At 29.2% G+C, this 19516-nt stretch overlaps 2 protein-coding genes across 9 annotated transcripts in view; both read left to right on the top strand.

Moving 5' to 3' along the window:
- The window catches only part of LOC107447759 (uncharacterized), a 34436-nt gene extending 30233 nt beyond the window's left edge, over positions 1 to 4203 (top strand). For all 8 annotated transcript variants that reach the window (XM_016062790.3, XM_016062764.3, XM_016062780.3 and 5 more), the window contains 3 exons: positions 1699 to 1866; positions 2785 to 2862; positions 3902 to 4203. In XM_016062790.3, the coding sequence (XP_015918276.2) occupies positions 1699 to 1866; positions 2785 to 2862; positions 3902 to 4098 (443 nt within the window). In that variant the 3' untranslated portion in view covers positions 4099 to 4203. The remainder of the gene's footprint in view (positions 1 to 1698; positions 1867 to 2784; positions 2863 to 3901) is intronic.
- A 4950-nt stretch (positions 4204 to 9153) lies between these two features.
- On the top strand, positions 9154 to 15857 carry LOC107447748 (MKRN2 opposite strand protein). The gene is made up of 4 exons (XM_016062752.3): positions 9154 to 9671; positions 12680 to 12729; positions 13115 to 13280; positions 15602 to 15857. The coding sequence occupies exons 1-4, from the start codon at positions 9457 to 9459 to the stop codon at positions 15795 to 15797; spliced, it is 627 nt and encodes a 208-aa protein (XP_015918238.1). The 5' UTR covers positions 9154 to 9456; the 3' UTR covers positions 15798 to 15857.
- Positions 15858 to 19516: the final 3659 nt, after the last annotated feature.

Genomic DNA, 19516 nt, shown 5'->3' with positions numbered 1-19516 from the left:
GCAATTTTAATGTTATAGTTTCTTTATTTTTTTTATTATTATTATAGATGTTAGTTATGTAGGTTCTTCCAATAAATTTTTGGTTTACGAGTGGAGAATGCACATTTGTTATTCAAGAACTGCTGGTCAAACACCTACAATAATCCATTGAAATCAAGAAGTGTCAATAAAGAAATTTAAAAAAAAAATTCTAAAATATAACACATGTTTATGATTGTTATAAAATAAAATTTGCTCTTGTAATTGAGGCGAATTCTCGAGGAAAAATTTTTTTTCTCCAGAATTTTAAGTTTATAATATATAAAATTTTGAGGACTTGAGCTTTAATAATGTACTGGAAAATGAAATTTAAATTTGGAATTTTTTTTTTTCTCCATCAAATTTATAATTTAGAATATTTTCTTTATTCATACTCTTTTATGTTTAATACTATAAAGTATAATTGTTGCCCAAATGAAATGCATGCTAGAGTCTCAGAAGCAGTTACCCCTTAGAAATTAAGATAAAGGTCTGCAGATTGTGTATAACTTAGGAAACGCTTCATAAATGTTAAGTCATGCTTAGGATAAAAGCTTCCAGAACAAAACAATGTTCAGCAGTATATTTTTAGTAGCAGACGTTAAATGTATTTTGTCTATGACTTTAGTAATCAAATGTTTGCTGTTAATAACAAACAATATCTAGGACAAACAACTGCGAGTATATAGTTTCGAAGTTTTCTTGAAGATTTCCTGTGAATTTATTGCTGCTATTGATGAAATGAGTCGAAGTAGTTATTGCTGTTGATAATATGATTAGATGTAATTACTGCTGTTGGTGAAATGATTAAAAGTAGTTTAAAATAATATGACTTGCAACAACTATGGTGCACTGTGTCCAACAGGAGTTGATGAACAGTGCTATCACTCTCCGAATTTCTGTTCTGGACACATACTTCTTAATGTGACATTCTATAATCAAATTATTCCAAAATCATTTGCAGATAAACCCTCACCTGCACTTCCTTTTTAGTGTTCTATTATTTAAAAACAAAAGACATCGAACATTTGCCTAAGACATATACAAACAATATTCTATCTATGTAAATGAAACTTTTTTTTAATGTAGGAGAGAGATGCTTTTTATCATGGGAAATTGAATAAAAATATTCTCATCGATTTTACAGAACTTTTTTGAACTCAATATACTGCTTCTACTTTTACTTTTGTTACTATGTTTTTTTTTTTTTTATAAGTTTAAGTTAAAATAAAGGACTTAAAACTCTTGTGTCTCCAATGACTGAAATTTATAATTGTGTACATAGGGAAATTCTATGACTTATTTGTTGAAAATGTTAATTTCAAGTAGCACTGGACTGTATGTAAATGAAATCGTAATGTATGTAATTTGAAATATATGCGTATAAATTGCAGGATGCATAAATTACTTGTTTTTAGAAATTTATACAAAAAATAAATAAATAATGCTAGTATATTAGTCTAATCGATGAAAGTATTGAATGAGCAAAGCCAATTTGATTTGTGTAAGCGGTTATGGAAGATTAGCAAGCTTGTTATGAGAACCCTAAGTGCGTTTGACAAATAAAAGGGCATATTTATGTAAAAAATTGTGTGGTTGTATTATTATTTTTAAGCAATGTTGATTTTATTATAAAATTAACTTATGCTTTGTGCATTTTAAAATATGTTCTCTTTTTAGGATCTTATGAATTTTTTGTTACATCATCTATTGTTATATTTGCTGCCTACAAAGGGAGTGAATGGGCAAAGCAAAATGTAGTGGAAAAACATCTTATTCCAAAAATTAAGCTTTACAGTGAAACTGAACCAAACGAAGGGGCCTTGACTTTATTTTGTAAGCTTTATGGTGAGTTTAAATTTTTTTTTTTTTAGTATGGAGCAACCAAAACTTTGAGTTTAGTATTTAACTCTTGCCTAAAGAGAGAATTAATAGTATTTTAAAAGATATTAATTGAATGAAATATGAATCTAAATCATGTAACAGCTTTAATAATGTAGTGCCACTACCCGGTATACATTTAACTGGTAATCTGAACACTGATGTTTCTCCTAATCTATCCTCAGCAGGTATTAAAATATCAAGTAAATACAGTCAAACCTCGTAATTCGACGCTCTTGGGACCTCTGAAAAACTGACGAATTAAGCGGAGTGACGAATAAACCGGAGTTGCATTGTTTTTCAAAAAATTGGGAAAATACCCATAAATTAACAATTATTACATACAGCGGCAAAATTTCAATTTCTTTAAATTAAAAAAACGTTAAAGAATTTGCACTAAAGCAATTCAATTAAAACATAGCATCAGTAGAAAGACAAACAGTATGGTTTACATACTTACTTTTATTACGAACAACCAGTTTTGAGTAATGCCAGCTAAATAATGTACATGGAGAGAACCGCAAAAATAAAATCTTCCATAATTTGAATACCAAATGTTTTGACTCAGAAATAAATCACCAATTACAAACTTTTCCCAAAAGAATAAATACTTTGCCAAATATTTGGTCCAACATTCGTCCAACCGAATATTCAACAAAAGGGCCGAATAGTGGACGAATATTCATTCTATCCCTAATACCTCTAAAAAAAACTGTCAGATTTGGGCAATCCACAACATATTTTATGTAAACTAGATGCTTATAAATAAATTATATAGGCTGTAAAATATGCTTTTAAATAAATATTTATAGCAATAAGAACTAACTAATGAAATGTTATTTATACTGTTTATAATGTTATCTATACTTATATATATATTTATAGCTGAAGTATGCTTCTTTTATCCTGAGAATTGTAGTCCGGAAGATGTACTATTCCATTTATTTGAAAATGAGAATCACAGTAAGTTTCTGAACTATTTTACTTAAGAGTTATTATTCATTGTTATTTTAGGTACATTTTGGTGAGCTGGAAAACGAAAAATTGCTAAAAAATGAAGACTTCCATGAACTTATTTTAATTTCATTTATTTAACACATAAAATTTTAAAAAAAATTTAAATAAAATAAATAATTTTTTTTTAAAAAAAATAGTAGAATTTCCTTGTGCTCAGCTAACCCGAAAATACCATATTTTACTAAAATTACTAGATATTTTTTTTTAAATCAAATTTTTCAAAATTTTATTTATTATTTCTTTGAAACAGTTAATATGTACCAAAAATGAGGTGGCACTGTTCACCAATGGAAAGTCAACTGCTAATTTGAAAAATGAATGAAAAAATTTTTATATTCTTCTTAGTGCTTAAACACTTCTCTTTATGTGTTTAACTTCTTTTCATTGTAAAAAATAAATACTATATAAATATTGATAATGCTAAATAGTCATGAATAGAATCCAGACCAATATATTTTGATGCAAAATATCATTGATTTTTTTATTGCCTAAAAATATCAAAAGACTGAGTATACGGAAAGAAAAATATAATAGGATACAAAATCATTATTGTAGTAATTTGTACATTTAAGATTGGTAAGCTGGGGTCAGTTCATTTCCTTGACCACTGAACCGTCGTTCTTAACCACCTTTTTCGTACCTTGATTAATTGAAAAGTCAACATTTAGGCATTAGGGGAAAAGTATTTTCAAAAGTAACGAAAATAAAAGTATTGACATGTATGATTAACAATAAATTATAATTTTATTTAAACAAAAGAAATTTACTTAATATAAAATTTTAAAGAAGAAACAATATTATAGTGAATATTTCGATAAGCATTATAAAAATACCTTGATTAATTGTAAAATCTATTTATAGGCTTTAGGATCGGAAAAACCGTTTCACAATGCTAGTTTGTTTGCATGAATGAATGATACTTTGTATGCTGGTAATTATTTGCAAAAAAAAAATTTTTTTTACGTGATTTTTTCTTTCTTTCTAGAAAATGAATTTGTGTCAGATTGTGTTGCCCCAGCCCTGATCGAGTTGTTGTTGTCAAGGAAACGCTGCCTACCCAAAAGCATGAATAAGTGGCTTCAAATGAATACAAATAATGAAAAATATTCATACCTAGAATTGGTTTTTCATAGAGCAGTTTTGAAAAAGAAATCTGATTTCTTTACTGATGATATTCTTTGATCACTATACACTTAAAAGAAAAATGTATATTTTATGGCACATGTTAATAATGTATATTTCAATTGTTTATTATTTTAAAATTAAAAGAAACTTTTATTGTTGTAATATTCTTTAAGTTGACATAATTTATTTACATTGTATAAAGTGTTACATTTTATGATATAAGTTGAAAGAGATACAAATTTTAAGTTTTTCATACTGCTAGGGGGCTAAGCCTCCTGTTCACTGCCGCTCACCAACCTCGATGATCGCTTCACAATAATTGTTATTTCTTGGTAGAAAATAGCTTTTCTACTTAAGTTAAAATTCTCCCTCTTATTACATCTATGTACTAAAAGGAATTCTGTTTGCTTATGCTTGTGCCACCACCTTCCACATCCAATTATTATTATGTATTAGTATCATAAAGATTTAGTTATATCGGTAAACAATCATAATTTTTCTAAGTAATCATATTTAAAAATAACATATAGTTATAACATTATTGTTCAACTAAATTTAATGTGTTCACAGTTATAATTTAATATTTTTGTTGTCAAGGAAACGCTGCCTACCCGAAACCATGAATAAGTGGCTATTTTTGCTTACCAAACAGGCGATATATTAAGTACTATTTGCTTGCATCTCATTGTGCATGAAATCTATGGTTAAGGATTAAATCATTTAACAGATCTCTTTAACTATAATTTATAACAATATATTAATGTTATTTGCACAAAAAATAATAATTGTAAAACAGTTAATAAGATTAGACTACCTTTCTAAATAGCTTTATCTTAAAATGTAGCACAGAATTACATTATAATAATAATTTTAAAAAAAACAAACAACAAATCTCTTAATTTTAAACTCTGGAATTAAACGCATAATAATAGTAGTACATGAAAATAACTTTATAGGGATGAAAACATATTTAAAGAAAAACAATATTGTTATGATTTTTGTCAAATTTATGCAGATGACAACCAAAACCATATTGAAATAAATGAGGAAAAACTTGATTCTACCACAAGATTTTCCTGGCAATAAAAATACACGGACAACAATGGAAAACTGGGACTCCAGACACCATCATTATATTTTTATTGTAAGAAAAGAAATAGTTTTTTTATTCGTTAAATTTAGTTAAAGCTTGCCTTGTGGGCTATGATTGGCTCTAGCTCTAATTGTACTTTTCTGTTCCTTTTACAAAAAAAAAAAGGTTAAATGATTTATGAATTCTCATGCAATAAAATTATTATCAAAATGAGACAGAAAAAATTGAAGGTGTACAAAAATTAATTTTTAATATTGTTGTAGGAAACTCAGGTTAACAGTTTATTGCGATTTGCTTCACAAATATAATTCAACCGATTTCTCTTGAGCATTTAAATTTCTCTATTAAGAAATTTCTTTGAAGCTTGTGATTCTTGTTAATTTTTGATAACTTTCCTATTATTAAATATTATAATAATAAGATTGCAAATATTTTTTTTTCTTTCAAAAAATAGTCTTTCATATTGATATATTTTGCCATTGTCCTTATTAACATAAGCAGTGCTTGCTGAAAAGTGACTACACAACAATTGTGGAATAAATATCCAGAAATATAAAAGCAGGATATTATTTGCTAATAAAAAATTTGAAAAAAGCTGTACAATGAAGGAGCGTTCGTAATATGAGCTGACAGGTGATCTACTATGCTGGTACATTTCTTACAGCATTCTGATTTTAAATTCTTTTTTAAAAAATTTCTTTGCTATTTTTTGAATTATAAGACAACAAAAATAAAAAAATTAATAATTGTAACATGTACATAATTCAATAATCTATTCTGTTCTAACAAAACAAAATAGAAATTGTTTAAATTTATGTTGAAGGAAGGTTATTGTAAAATATAGCTTTCTAGAGGCAAAAAAATAAATAAGTGTAGCTTTTAACAGTATAGTAAAAAAACATTTCCAAAGAATTTTCTGCCTCCTTTAAAATGTCAATTTGTGATCGCAACTCTTACATACGTCCTCTAGCGGATAGGTTATTTTAAGGCTTTTATTTATTAAATCTTCATTTAGTTCTATGAGAATCATTGGCAGATTAGGAAGCCATTTTTTAGCAGCAAATAAGAAGCAAAATTTCTCTAAGGAAAAGGCAGAAGAACTTGAAAAAACGACACAGAACATTGGTAAATCTTTCTGAAACAGAATGCGCCCAACATTTGAATAACAATTTCTCAATAATTTTAACCTTTCTATTATCAACCAACTTGCAACCCGCAACTTCCCATTTCGTGATCGCATACTGTTACAGATGTGTGTACTACGGTAAATACAAATTTTTTGTTGTCTTCAGTTCATTACACATTAAAGAGAAGTCAACATAGCTTACTTCATTCTAATGAATTAATGTGATTTCTGAACTTACAGAACTGTAACAGTTATAGAATATTATATATTTCTGCATCTATATAATTTCAGAAAATTATAAAGAATTATCCGAATTACTTGAAATAGTGTCATTTGTGTTGATTATTAATAAATTTTTATCATTTTCTTGGTAAGTATTTTTTAATTTTAAATGAGTAATTTCAACTAGAATTCAGCTATTCTGTTTTAAAGATACATATTGAAATTCATATTGAGATCTTACAATCATAAAATTTTGTTGTGTGATATGTCATCTAAAAGTAATGAAGGGATAATCTGAATTTATTATTTGAAAATAAAATTTTCGAATGAAGAAGATTTCGTTTGGAATTCTCCTGATAGTTCTCTTCAGCGTGGTTTTCTACGTCTGATTAAGAGCTTTAAGACTTAAAAAGAAAGAATATGGAAGTTTTTTATTGCAATGTGTGGAATTTTTAGAATCTTTTTTTCATTGTAAACATTCTTTATTTTACGTTTTTTGGTTTATAATTTTTTGATAAAACTGCTGTTGAAATTTTTTTTTTGCAAAATTAAATGGTATAACATAATGTGTTTCTGTATAGTTTTGCATATTATACTGATTCAGAGAAGTATGGAACGTAAAATTTAAATATATTGATAAAATATTTTCCGATGTGCGTTGGAGGTTCCTTCCCCAAAAAAAAGAGATTCCATTTATTTTCACTTGCATAAAAAAGAACATCGAGCATTTTTCTATTTTTAATTTAACACTCCACAATAAAGGAACGTTACTATGCTACACTGAAGAAATCTTCAGTGCAACTGATGGTCCTATTGTTCTGCTAGCTGTCATTCGTCTCAAATAATAACGCCCCCTATTGATGGTTGCGTTCGAGAATCAAGTGATGCACTTAATAATGAGAAAAAAAATTTATGCACACATAATTAATTAAGACCTCTGTTTTTATTTTTTAGTAAAATTAAATAACATTTTCTAATGTTTTATAAATATTTTCATGTACAGTGCGCAAAATAAAAAACTGACCACCTGGAATATCCAAACCTTCAAGTTCTAGGACAATCCTAAAGGTTTACAGGGGTGATCTCAAATATGTTAGGTAAGATGCATAAGATATTTTTAGTTACAAAATCAGACACAAAAGCGTACTTTTTCTGAAAAAACATCCCTTTTACCGGCGGAATCAGATTTTTGACCCCCAAGGTATTGAGGGTAGCCGCAATATGGGAAATATGCCCCAATAGTTTGGTCATGAGAGCCGCCAAAGTTTAAACCCCTAACGTTAATTTCACTTTTTGCGTATTTCGCCATATCTCGAGAAACTTCAAAGTGAATCGAAAAATTTTTGCACACAATTTTAAAATGCATTTATCCAAAGATAATTCCATACAAAAAAATAAACTCAGTGGCGTGACAGCCCATAGAGGGCCAAGGCCTACTGTGCCCATCTCAGTTTTCTTGACCTTGGGCTCTGGGGTGCAGGAACAGATGTTCCGGTCAGGTGGTCAGCCGAACGCGGAACCCCCAGTGTTTAGTTCCCAAGCATGCTTGGCACTCATTTATCGACCCACTGAAGGGATGAAAGGCTGAGTCAACCTTGCCCGGCCCGAGGAACCAGGGGCCTGTGGCACGACAGCGCGAAGCGCTACCGCTCAGCCACCGGGCGTCATACAAAAAATAACTTTACAAATATTTATTAATTTAGGCAAATCGAAAAACTTTTGAAATGCAAGATATACATCGCCTTAAAGAGTGTAATTTTACATGGAAAAATGCTAAATTTCAGCAAAATCGATCGAATGGTTCCTGAGAAATCAAATTTTAAACTTCTGGTTCTTTTGAAGTTTAAGTTTAAATATAGTTAATTCAAAGTAAACCCTGGTGCACTTCGTGCGTAACTCTTGATACCTGTATGAATAAATGAACAACTGTGTGATGCACTTGTGTAATTTAGTTTTTCATATTAGGACGATCGGTGCTGGAAACTAGTTGTTATTATATTACGGTCCTGGAATTACTGCCTAATTATTATAAGTTCCCCTTTTGTTTTTCTGTCCCGCAGTGGACTGATAGTTAAGACACGGTTCCCAGCAGGTCACCGAAGTCAAGCATCACTGGCTGCTCTCAGTGTGTGGGTGGGTGACCACTTGGATCAGTCTGCGTAGGGGTCGAGGGGTTGCGGTATTGGTCCTCGTTAAACTGTTCTACCGTAAAGTGCTTGACTTCGCGTGCAGGTCGTTAGGCCACCGAGTGGGGGTGCATCCCCTCTGCGCAGGATCAAAATTGTGATGGCTTGTCTTCGGATCCTCCTCATGGATGCTTCCCAGGCTGTCGCCAATAGCCCATTGTGCAGCTCTAGTGCGACGTAAATGAACTACAACAGCAACGATCTACATTTTTTCCTTCGTCTAATCTGCGTTTCGGAAATATTTTGTGATGTTAGAGACCGCTCTCACTCCTTGCGATTCAAGCTCCTCCGATCACCTTTAAAAGATGGAGAACCTGATTGGTTAGTTTTTCGCACAAGAGTATTTTTAACCAAACAGGTTTTTAATCTTCCTGAACCTCGGTTGCAGATGAGGTAAGAATGACTCATCTCAGAGTAAGAATGGCTCTTCACATGACTTAAATTTGAAGCGCCCTCTGCCAAATACTACTTTAAGTTTTTATAGTTGTTCAGACAAAGCGTAAGGCAGTGCTTTAACTATTATTCACAAACAATTCTGGATTTATTCTAGATTTGTTTTAGTTTATTAAACTTCTCTATGAGTTATTTGTTTTTTTTTCCCCCTATTATATAAAATAGCTTCCAACTTCTCACAAATCCCTCCCATTAGTTAGCTTTTCGAATTATTTTTTGTGAGAGTACAATTTTTGTTGACTTAAAGTTTTGGATTATTTTTATTGCGTGAATGTTGTATATTTTTTGTGAGAAGTAGAAATCACTGAAATGAGCAATAACAATCTACTTGAATAATGGACGTGGATCCAGGAATTATTTGCTATCAACATTGCCACGCAAAAAAGAAAATATTTTCTTTTATTTTTCATGACGTGTGTGATTTGTGTCATGCAGATATTTCTGATGTTGAACTGAGAGTTCCTCCCTTTCGCATACCTTATCCATTCAAAGGTGCTTCTCACGAGTTTAACTCCGTTGTTATTAAACCTTCTGTTGGGGATTTTTTAAAGTATGTTTTTTTTTAAGAATTATATTTGTTTTGCTATCTTTATGGTTAATTTTTTTCAATATTCCTAATTTTTTTTTTAAAAAAAAGTATTTTTATGACCTTTTTTTAATTAATAATTAATTCGTTCAAAAAATCGTTTCTTTATTTTTGTACTACGTTAACCTTAAGTTTTATATTATTTAAATAATGGTTTTTTGATGTGTTACTGTTTTTTAGTGATATTTAACTGTTTATTATTAGCAAAAAATAGTAATACCTCAAAACACAAAATAGCAATTCGTAAATGATACTTTGAGCATTTAATAAATTGTTCAAAGTACTGCTTGTGAAACATTATGAAGTACCATATTCAATAATTTTAGTTGGTCATATATAGTCAAGGACATAGTGAAGAAGGGATAGTCTGCAAGTTATAGTGGAATACTCCAGTCTGCCTATCGACAGATAAACCTATTGATTTTTTTAAAATTTGCTTTTGTTTATGATATTTTTTTTAAATTGGCGAGAAAGCTGATTGAAAAAATATCTTACCAACAGATGAATTTTTAGTTGTTTTTCTCTGTCAAAGCTGCATTTAAAAACAAAACTCTGCCTATTAATAAGTAAATTGATGTATTTTTTTGGTCTAAATTGATGCTGATGATTTTATATTTTCAAATTGCTGGCCGACTGAATAAAATATTATAACATTATTATTTTTATTGCTACCTAGGTTTAATTCGCATTTTTTTCTTTTTTTTTTTTTACTATGAAATTGATATGTGCTTTTGATTTGTGATTTCATGTTTACACAAATTCAATTTCAGTGAAAGGATCTGTTTTTCATTGGAATAACTAAAAATAACATTTCTTTCCCCCTCTTTTAATTCTTCAAATCACATTTATTTTTGATATATAGGAATTAAAAAGTATTTTTTTAACCAAAAATGCAAATTTTTTTATATTACTCAGTATTTATTTATTGATGCATTAATTTTATGCAGAAATGTTTTAAACTTTAAAGTGATTATAGGAGGAAAATTCTGGAGTTTCAAACCAGATAATTTTTGGTATCAATAGTAATATATTCAGGGGTCTGTCCAGGGCAAATTTACTACCGTTTAGCGGTACCTTCACAAATTAAACTTAAGGAAAAACCATAGTTTCTTTTAAAAAAGCAAGTTCTAAGATTCTCTGTGAAACTTTTTTTTTTTTTTGTAGACCCACTCAAAAATGTAATCATAACAAAGATAACTTTTAGTGTTAGTACTGTTAAAAGTATGTTTTTATTAAATTCAAGGTGAAATTTAACAATAGACAATCATTTTTATGGATTTTTAAATTTGGATGTAATTTTAAGCCCAAAATTTCACAATAGCAAAATTTTTTTTGAACGGATGGGGAAAATATGTATTGAAGTTTACCAGTCATAAATTATTTTTATTTGTAATGACAATTTTTGAAAATATTTTCTTATTTCACCTTATTTATGTGTTGATATTTTAATATAATTTTTAATTTGCACAAATTAATTTTATATTTTCACAAAACAGGAACCTCTTAAAATAACCTTGACTATCCCTGATATTGTTTTAAATGAATTATAAAAAAATGCTAATTAAACATAAAATATGAAAAAATAAAAATCTCAGATTTGATTAGTGGGGTTTAAAGCAAATTTGAGTTGGATAATTTTGCATTTTACCCCACAAAATCTATCATTCACTATGGCACTCTATAAAGTTTTAATGATACTAATACTGGGCAATATTTTCTTGACTGCTTAAAGTAGATAAAATTTACTGCACTTTAAAAAATTTAGAGTATAGAAATGTATTGTAATTTATAGAAATTCACTCAATATCACCATAAATTCAGTGTGCCAAGAAGTGATTACTCATGTCTGCATTAATTTTTTTAAAAATATTATATTAAATACATATATTGATATTTTATTGTCTTGATAAGATTTTATGTGTGTGTTTTTTCTTTTTAACAAGTAAAAAAAATTGTAAAGCGATTAAATTTTTTTATCATAAAAAGTTTTGTATTTTTTTATCAAAAATTTTTTTTTAATTTGACGAATTTAATTAGCACGAATTTAATTTGACTGGGCTCTCTGACTTTCTCCAAATCTCATTTGTGAGATCAAACATATTCTGTACCCTTGCTTATCCCATCTTTCAGTTATTTAAGCCTTATCTTATCAACAAATTAAATGCCTACTTTTAAACACAGCATTTCTTAAATTGATGCATATCTTTCAGTGTTTTCATTACAGAAAATTTATTGGTGAGAATTTTTCACCCTTTCTAAAAAACAGGGCGAGATTTCAGAAAGTTAAGAGAGATTTCTAAAAATTAAAAAAGCACGAATAGTTTTGGAAATTTTTTTCTCTTTAATTATAATACCTTTTTAACGTCTTCTAATTGAATATTTTTGCTGCATCATCATATGAAAATGTTCTATATCTACTTTTTCATCAGCTATTACATTTATTTGGCGGAAAAATATCCGTATTTGTTTCGTTTTGACCGTTTCTACCAACATTTGTTTCATTTTCATTTGTCCATTACGAAGAAGATGTCGCCTTAACAAGGTATTTATCTTACATTCATGCACAAAAAATATAAACGTCTTACATGAAGAAACCTTACCTACGGTGAGCACGTGGTTGCAGAGAAATGTGTTCTGAAAGGGGTTCCGTGGTTCGGGGGGTGTTCGGCTGTTCGCACCGGTTCTGAACAATACTGGTAAATAGGGAAAATAGATAACAAGGACCGATGTTCGAAATAATGAAAGATCAAGGAAGAAAAGTGAAACGGATTTTATTCAAAATGGCTAAAGACGAAATTTTTTCCAAAATTCGCTCATTTTGAAATAGATTAATAGAGTGCGTGAACTTCTCGCATTAATAATTTTTTATTGCGAGAAAAGAAAAAAATATACGAGATTCTCGCGTTCTCGCTCTGTAGTGAAAACACTGTCTTTATATAAATTTTGGCTAAATTTGTTTTTTTTTATTCCAGTTCTTATGAGAATTCATCTGATCTTCACATTGGTGTTACAGATACAAATGGTAAAACAATTGAACTGAAAAATTATTGACTGAAACTGTATTAACATTGTATTTCATTTCTTTTTTTAGATAGTTGATTTTTCTTCTAATTTACTCATCCTCATCCTTTTTTATTTCTAATATGTATCATTAGAAGTTTACTTTATCAAAATAAGAACTGTATATTTTAAGAGTTTGTGATTTAAAAAAAATAATAATAATAATTCCATACAATATTTTATTTTAAAAAGAAAATATTTCAAAAATAATTATAGTATAAATAAAATTTTAAAAAAGATATTTATCTGAAATTATTTCTGTTAGTAATATTAATAATATATGTTTAGAAGAATGGTAATTGATAATTATAAAGTACTCTTGATATAGTTATAACTCTGTTTTATAGGCTGTGTCTTTGAGTATAACTACAGTGGTAAATTAAAGAGTAATGGAAAAGACTGGAAGCAATGTATTGCCATAAAATTATCTTCCAACAAAAGCTCCTCATTTCAGCGCTATTGGGATGAAGTTTTAAACGAAACATTTGAACAAGAATGTTGGACACCTCAACGGTAAAATAATTATGTTTCTAATTTAAGAAATTATTTGTTGATTAATTTTATAGTTGAGTAATAATTTATTTTTGGAAAAAGAATACTACATTACTTACAATAGTATATGCAAATCCCTTAGTATATAGTTTTAGAAGCTTGATAAAAAAAAAAAATTTAAAAAAACATTAGGGGTCCTAAATTAAAATAAGGGGAAAAAACCCTATCAATATCTCACTGTTGAGAAAAGCAGGTATACAAAACATTAAAACCTGTTAGATGACCAAATAAAATTTAAAATGTAATTTTAAAAGTTATCTTTAAACTCTCTAACATTTCTTTCAGAAATTAAGCAGGTCTTGATATTTTTCACACTCTACTGTCATCCTCCATAGTAATTTATCTGATTTTAATGTTTTTTTTTTTACCTAATACAAATATTAATTTGTGAACCCTAATATAAGAACTTTTTTGTCATCATTTGACAAAAATTCTAAAATATATATTAAAGGCATTCATTATTGTATATTGTGTGTATGTAAGGCATGTATTGTATAATTTTAAAACACTTGACATTGCTACTAAAGTTTAAAAAAATATTAAGCAACTATTTTAAAAAAAATTTATAAATTTTATTTGATAATAAATATAGATTTTAAAACTCTTCAAACTATGTTGATCTTTTCATTTACAATGTAAGATCTATATCGATTTATCTCAATTAAAAGACTAAGTTTAATATATTTTTTAATTAAAGAAAAAGTGTAAATCTTTGCATACTTAGTCTTGGTTAATTCAATTTTATAAAGAACAAATGCAAAGATTTCTATTCTCAATACATAATAATGAACGAATTACAAAAATGAAACAAATTATTATTCAACTGAGTATCAAAATCCATTTTTAACCTTTCTTTCTCCAACTACATTAAACATTAGCATAACTCTTATTAGGTTTGCTTTAATTTTTAATGAACTTTCTGGCCTTAAATCTTCAGCCAAATTATTTCAATATTAACATAGAGATATTGGGGTTGGCTGATTTGTCTTAACTTTTGACAATGTCCTTTTTCAATAACAATCCTAAATGGATCTTTCCAGTGCCTAAAAATGTTGGCTGAATTCACACTTTCGAATTGGCTTATAATTAGGCAGGTCGTGGGGAGTTAATCGCCATTGACTGTCTCTATTAATAGCATTAGTCTAAATTTATTCTTTTTCTTAAAATGTTTGTTACGTAAGATATTAACTTTATTTTACAGCTTGAGCTCTGCTACAGAATAAAAGTTTTAATGTGATTATGATCTGGTTTTCTTGTTTGCAATTTATTCTATTTTCAGCATGTATTGTTTACAATCCCTTTGTAAAGTATTATTCTCCTGTTCCATACTGAACTAGTCTAATTATGTCATCTTCCATTAATTTTGATTTGTCATAATTAATGAAATCTTTCTACTTCAATTAGATGTCTACACTTACTTCCATATTTTTCTTCATATGTCTGCATTTACTAAGAATTAAAAATTAACTTGCTTTAATTCTTAATTTATGTCAAACTAATTAGCTTAGCTTAAAGGAGATGCAGAAAGAAAATTAACAAAACTAATAACAAGACCAGAACAATTTGCTTGTTAAATTAGGGTGCTTGCCAAACCAGAGTCAAATAAATTATTAGAAAAAGCTGTTCTGTGCTAAAAAATGCTTAAAAATTACTTTTAGTAATTTTTTTTCTCCCTCCAAGTAGAATAGCATTTGAGTTTTATTTTTCTCTGATTGAAATTTTTTTAATTCTTTGATGTATAATGCTTATTGCATAAAATATATCATCACTAACATCCATTTATGTCAGGAAAATGTGCAATTTTTTTTAAAAAACAAAAAAAAAAAAAGTCTTTGAATACTATGGTTAAATAATTTCTTCCCTATCACTAACATGTCCTGCCTTTGATAAATTAGATAAGAAAATGCAGGCTGAAACAAGAGTGACTGTAGGCATAGAATCAATTCAGTGGTTTGCATAGCAACATTATTGCAATTTTATAATTCATGGCAAGACATAGTTGAGTAACTTTACATTCTTTCTATTCATTTTTTGTTTATATACAACTTTTGAAGGGAGTGAAAGAAATTTTCAGAAATAGTTTAATATCTTTCTTTTGACAGCTTAAAATAGTTTTATGAAGATTAGGAAAAATTCTTCTTTAAATTTTAATAATATGGTTTTATTTATGCTTTTATGAGATTAAACTATTAAAAATTTCTTGACCTCCCAGGGCTTATAATTAACTACTCATCTTTTTTCTTCTTCTAGCTTATGTAAGTGAAATAAAATTAATTTTTCAGGTATGACAGTGAAAACTATAATTGCTACACTTTTGTTTTGACGTTTTTAAGAAGACTAAAAATGGATGATCTTAGCCCATTTATTGCAGATAAATATTCATTTTGTCAACATTATGTTTCCCCTCAAGCACGTATTGCAGCCAAATACATTAGTTTATACAGGCAATTGAAGACAAAATCTGTGATAATACAATGAACACTTATTTTGTTTGATTTGTACATTTTTTAAAAAATACATTTTTACTTTAGACTTAAATATGTGTACTTTTTTTCTAATGTTTTCTTTCAAACTGCCTCTTCCCTTAGTCTTCAGAAAAATAATAAGACTTTTTTATGAATTAGAAATTAAATAAATAAACCATGCAGTTCCCTATTTTCTAGATTTGTAAACTAAGATTATAAATCTAAGGAGTAAAGGGTTTCATGGGATTAAAATTGAAAATTGACAAAATGACACAACTATGAAAAAGAATTTTTCATTGTACAGTGAGTCCCGCAGTGGACTGATCGTTAAGACACGATTCCCTGCAGATCACCGAAGTCAAGCATCACTGGCTGCGGTCAGTGTGCGGGTGGGTGACCACTTGGATCAGTCTGCGTAGGGGCCGAGGGTCCTTGTTAAACTGTTCTACCGTAAAATGCTCGACTTCGCGTGCAGGTCGTCTGGCTACCGAAGCGGGGGTGCCAGGATCAAAATTGTGATGGCGTGTCTTCGGATCATCCTCAGGGATGTTTCCCAGACCGTCGCCAATAGCCCATTGTGCAGCTCTAGTGCGACGTAAACGAACAAATCAATCAATCATTGTACAGTGCACAAAATAAAAAAGAATACCTTTATAACTTTTAATACATTATTCAGATTTTCATGTACAAATGTGCGATCTTACTAGTTCAAAGGTAAACTTTAATGTACTAAATATTTTATGATGACAATGTTTAAATTAGGAAGACAGGCTAAAAAAAATACTGATTAAAGTTGCTGAAGTTGAAATCTAATCTGGTATAAAAAAGAGTATCTTTTAGTACGCTTTATTTGAAGCAACAGAATTATAAACAGAAGAGTTCATAATTTTTTTTTTAAATGTTTAGTTACATTTGAAATTGGTGAAACACTGTAATTGAAAATATAATTTCTGAATAATTATTGTTATTAAACCAAATTTAAACAGAATATTGTTAAGAAGATTTGTTTTCTTCACATTGTTGTTTTCAATTCTTAATTATCTTTCATCTGGGTGTGAAAATTGAGCAGCATGTAATACGAACCTGCTCGAATTATCTCAAGTCTGCACGGTCTGACATGTTTAGTGTGCTCTAATTAACCTGAGGGCGCACGTTATATTTAAAGTTGCAAAATACAAAAAGTAAATACTAGTACTTGACTCTCAAATTAAAAGGGGAGCTGCATTTTGTAAATATCCCACGGAAAGAAAACAGTTGAAAGTGCCTCAAGGCACTCAAACTTTCAACCACTAAGTTAGTTTCCTTCTTTCTCTATTTCGTAATATCTCTAGAATTATTTTAAAAAATTGAAGCATTTGTGCACACAATTGTACATCTTGCTTATCTGCAGGAGCAGTTTAGCTACTAGAATAGGTGACCCTGCCTAGTTGGGTAGGTGGGAAGGAAGAAACTCCTCAGGGTATTTAAAAATCACATAAAATAACAAGGAAAATGCAGGGCTTTTGTTTCTTATTTTCGTCTTTTAAAAAATGGTAATCAAAGTGCAATCTATTAAGAATGATATTTCAGCTATATTAAACTAGTTAACTTACAATAGCATTATTAGATTTAAGTATGTTCAGCTGTTCCTTTTTTCAGCCATTATAATTATACTATAGTTAGCCCAATACACTTACAGCACAGGGATTGTGTTTCTCCTCTTGTTATGTTGTGTATTATATCAGGGGTCTGTTCAAACATTTTGTAAAAGGTCCGGTTTTTGTAAAATTGTGAAAAAATTACTCGTAATTTGATATAGAATAAACGTTAAGTCTCATTCTTTCAACCAAGGTCCTGCTTTTATGAATTGGTGCAAATAGGGTTCGGTTATTGCAACAAAAAAATAAAGTTTTCAAAGAATTTTTAAATTGTAAATCGATACATGATTATGCTTAGCACTGTAAATTATAATTAAAAAAATAATTAAATTTTCAAAATTAAACAGCAATTGCTGCTTCTAAATTAGAGATGCAACATACAAATATTTGGTATTTAGCTTATACTGCTGAATGCAGAATATTCACTTCGGATGAATAAAGGAAGAAGCGTCTGCTGAAGACGAAACTTAGTTCGTTATATTATCTTTCTTGTTTTCCTCCCTGGGAAGGGTTTATTCGATTAACAAAACAATAATGAAGATAAACAAATTTGTGAAGGGTCCGATTAAAAGAAAAATCATTTTGTGAAGGGTCCGTTTTTATGAAACGATATTCTGTGAAGGGTCCGTTAACGGACCCAATTTTCTTCTAAACAGACCCCTGAATATGTACACCGAATTTTATTTTTCAGATTTGAGTGACAACCCTGTTGGAACAATTCGATGTTCTAAGTTAGGGGCTCAGATATATCTCTTGAATAATTATTACGAAAGCTAAACGAGAACTCGTGGATTGACTGATTATAGTTGACTTCAGCCACTTAAAGGATTTTTTGACATGATCAAGTGAAATGGACCATATATAAAATCATCATTCTATTCATAAAATCCCGACACTTGGTATGAAAATTTCAATTTGTATATCCAAGGTAAAGTACAGTAATGTGTGGGACAACATTAGCAGTAGCCATTTTCTTAAACAAGTTTTTTGAATTGAATTAATTTTCTTAAAAATGAATTTTAAATTATGTCATTTTCCAAAACAAGACTTCAGCATTGCTCCCCTTTTTCTTAAACATATTTTACAGGTCGTCGGGCTACCGAAGCGGGGGTGCCATCCCCTCCGCAGAGGATCAAAATTGTGATGGCATGTCTTCGGATCATCCTCCGGGATGTTTCCCAGACCGTCGCCAATAGCCCATTGTGCAGCTCTAGTGCATGGGTGCAAGTTGGAAAAAAGGCCAAGACTGAAAATTTTTTGACTGAAATACCTAACATACACAATACCCCCTCGACATATGCAAACTATCTAAGAAAGCTTTACCATAATACATCAAGATTAAATACTGTACAAAAAATATTTATTCATCTGTATTTTGATAAAATAACAACAGGACATAAGAAAATAGACCAATAACGTAGACCTAAAAAATATTTTTATGGACAGAAAAAAAAATTCCGATTTCCGTCTTCGAGTCAGTCTTGTTTCCGTCCGCGGACATTTTTGAAAGACGGAAATCCGTCCTGGGGACGGAAGACTTGCACCCATGCTCTAGTGCGACGTAAATTAACAACAACAACAACATATTTTTAATGAGTTAGTTTATTTTCTTAAACAATTATTTTGAACTGTCTCCAGAAGTGAATAATTGTCTGTTGTGTCCATTTCTAAAATATAGTTTTTTGAGTTAGTCCATTTTCTTAAACATTCATTTTGAACTGTCTCCAGAATAAAATGCTTAAATTAACAAAAAATAATGTTTTTTTTCTTCTTTTGCTGGTGTTTTTTTTTTAAAAAAAAATGTGTTTAGTTAGAAATTTGGTTTGTTTGAACGAAAGTGTATTTTGAATGCTTTTTCGGCATACAGGATAAACTTATAGAGGTAAAACTATAATTTTTTGCAGCTATGTTCACTTATGACAAAAGATGGAAGGAATATAAAAACTTTCGACTCTAATTAAAATTTCAAATTTGTTTCAATGTTTTTCAATTCTTTTTCTTTATAATGTAATTTATACAATCCCAAAATTTTATCTAATTTTCACAAACAAACTATTGGTTGCTTATTTACTCAACTACTTTGATGTATCCTTTG

The sequence above is a fragment of the Parasteatoda tepidariorum genome, chromosome 10 (genome assembly GCF_043381705.1).
Source record: "Parasteatoda tepidariorum isolate YZ-2023 chromosome 10, CAS_Ptep_4.0, whole genome shotgun sequence".
In the NCBI taxonomy this organism is placed as follows: domain Eukaryota; kingdom Metazoa; phylum Arthropoda; class Arachnida; order Araneae; family Theridiidae; genus Parasteatoda; species Parasteatoda tepidariorum.
This window is presented reverse-complemented; position numbering and strand designations above follow the sequence as displayed.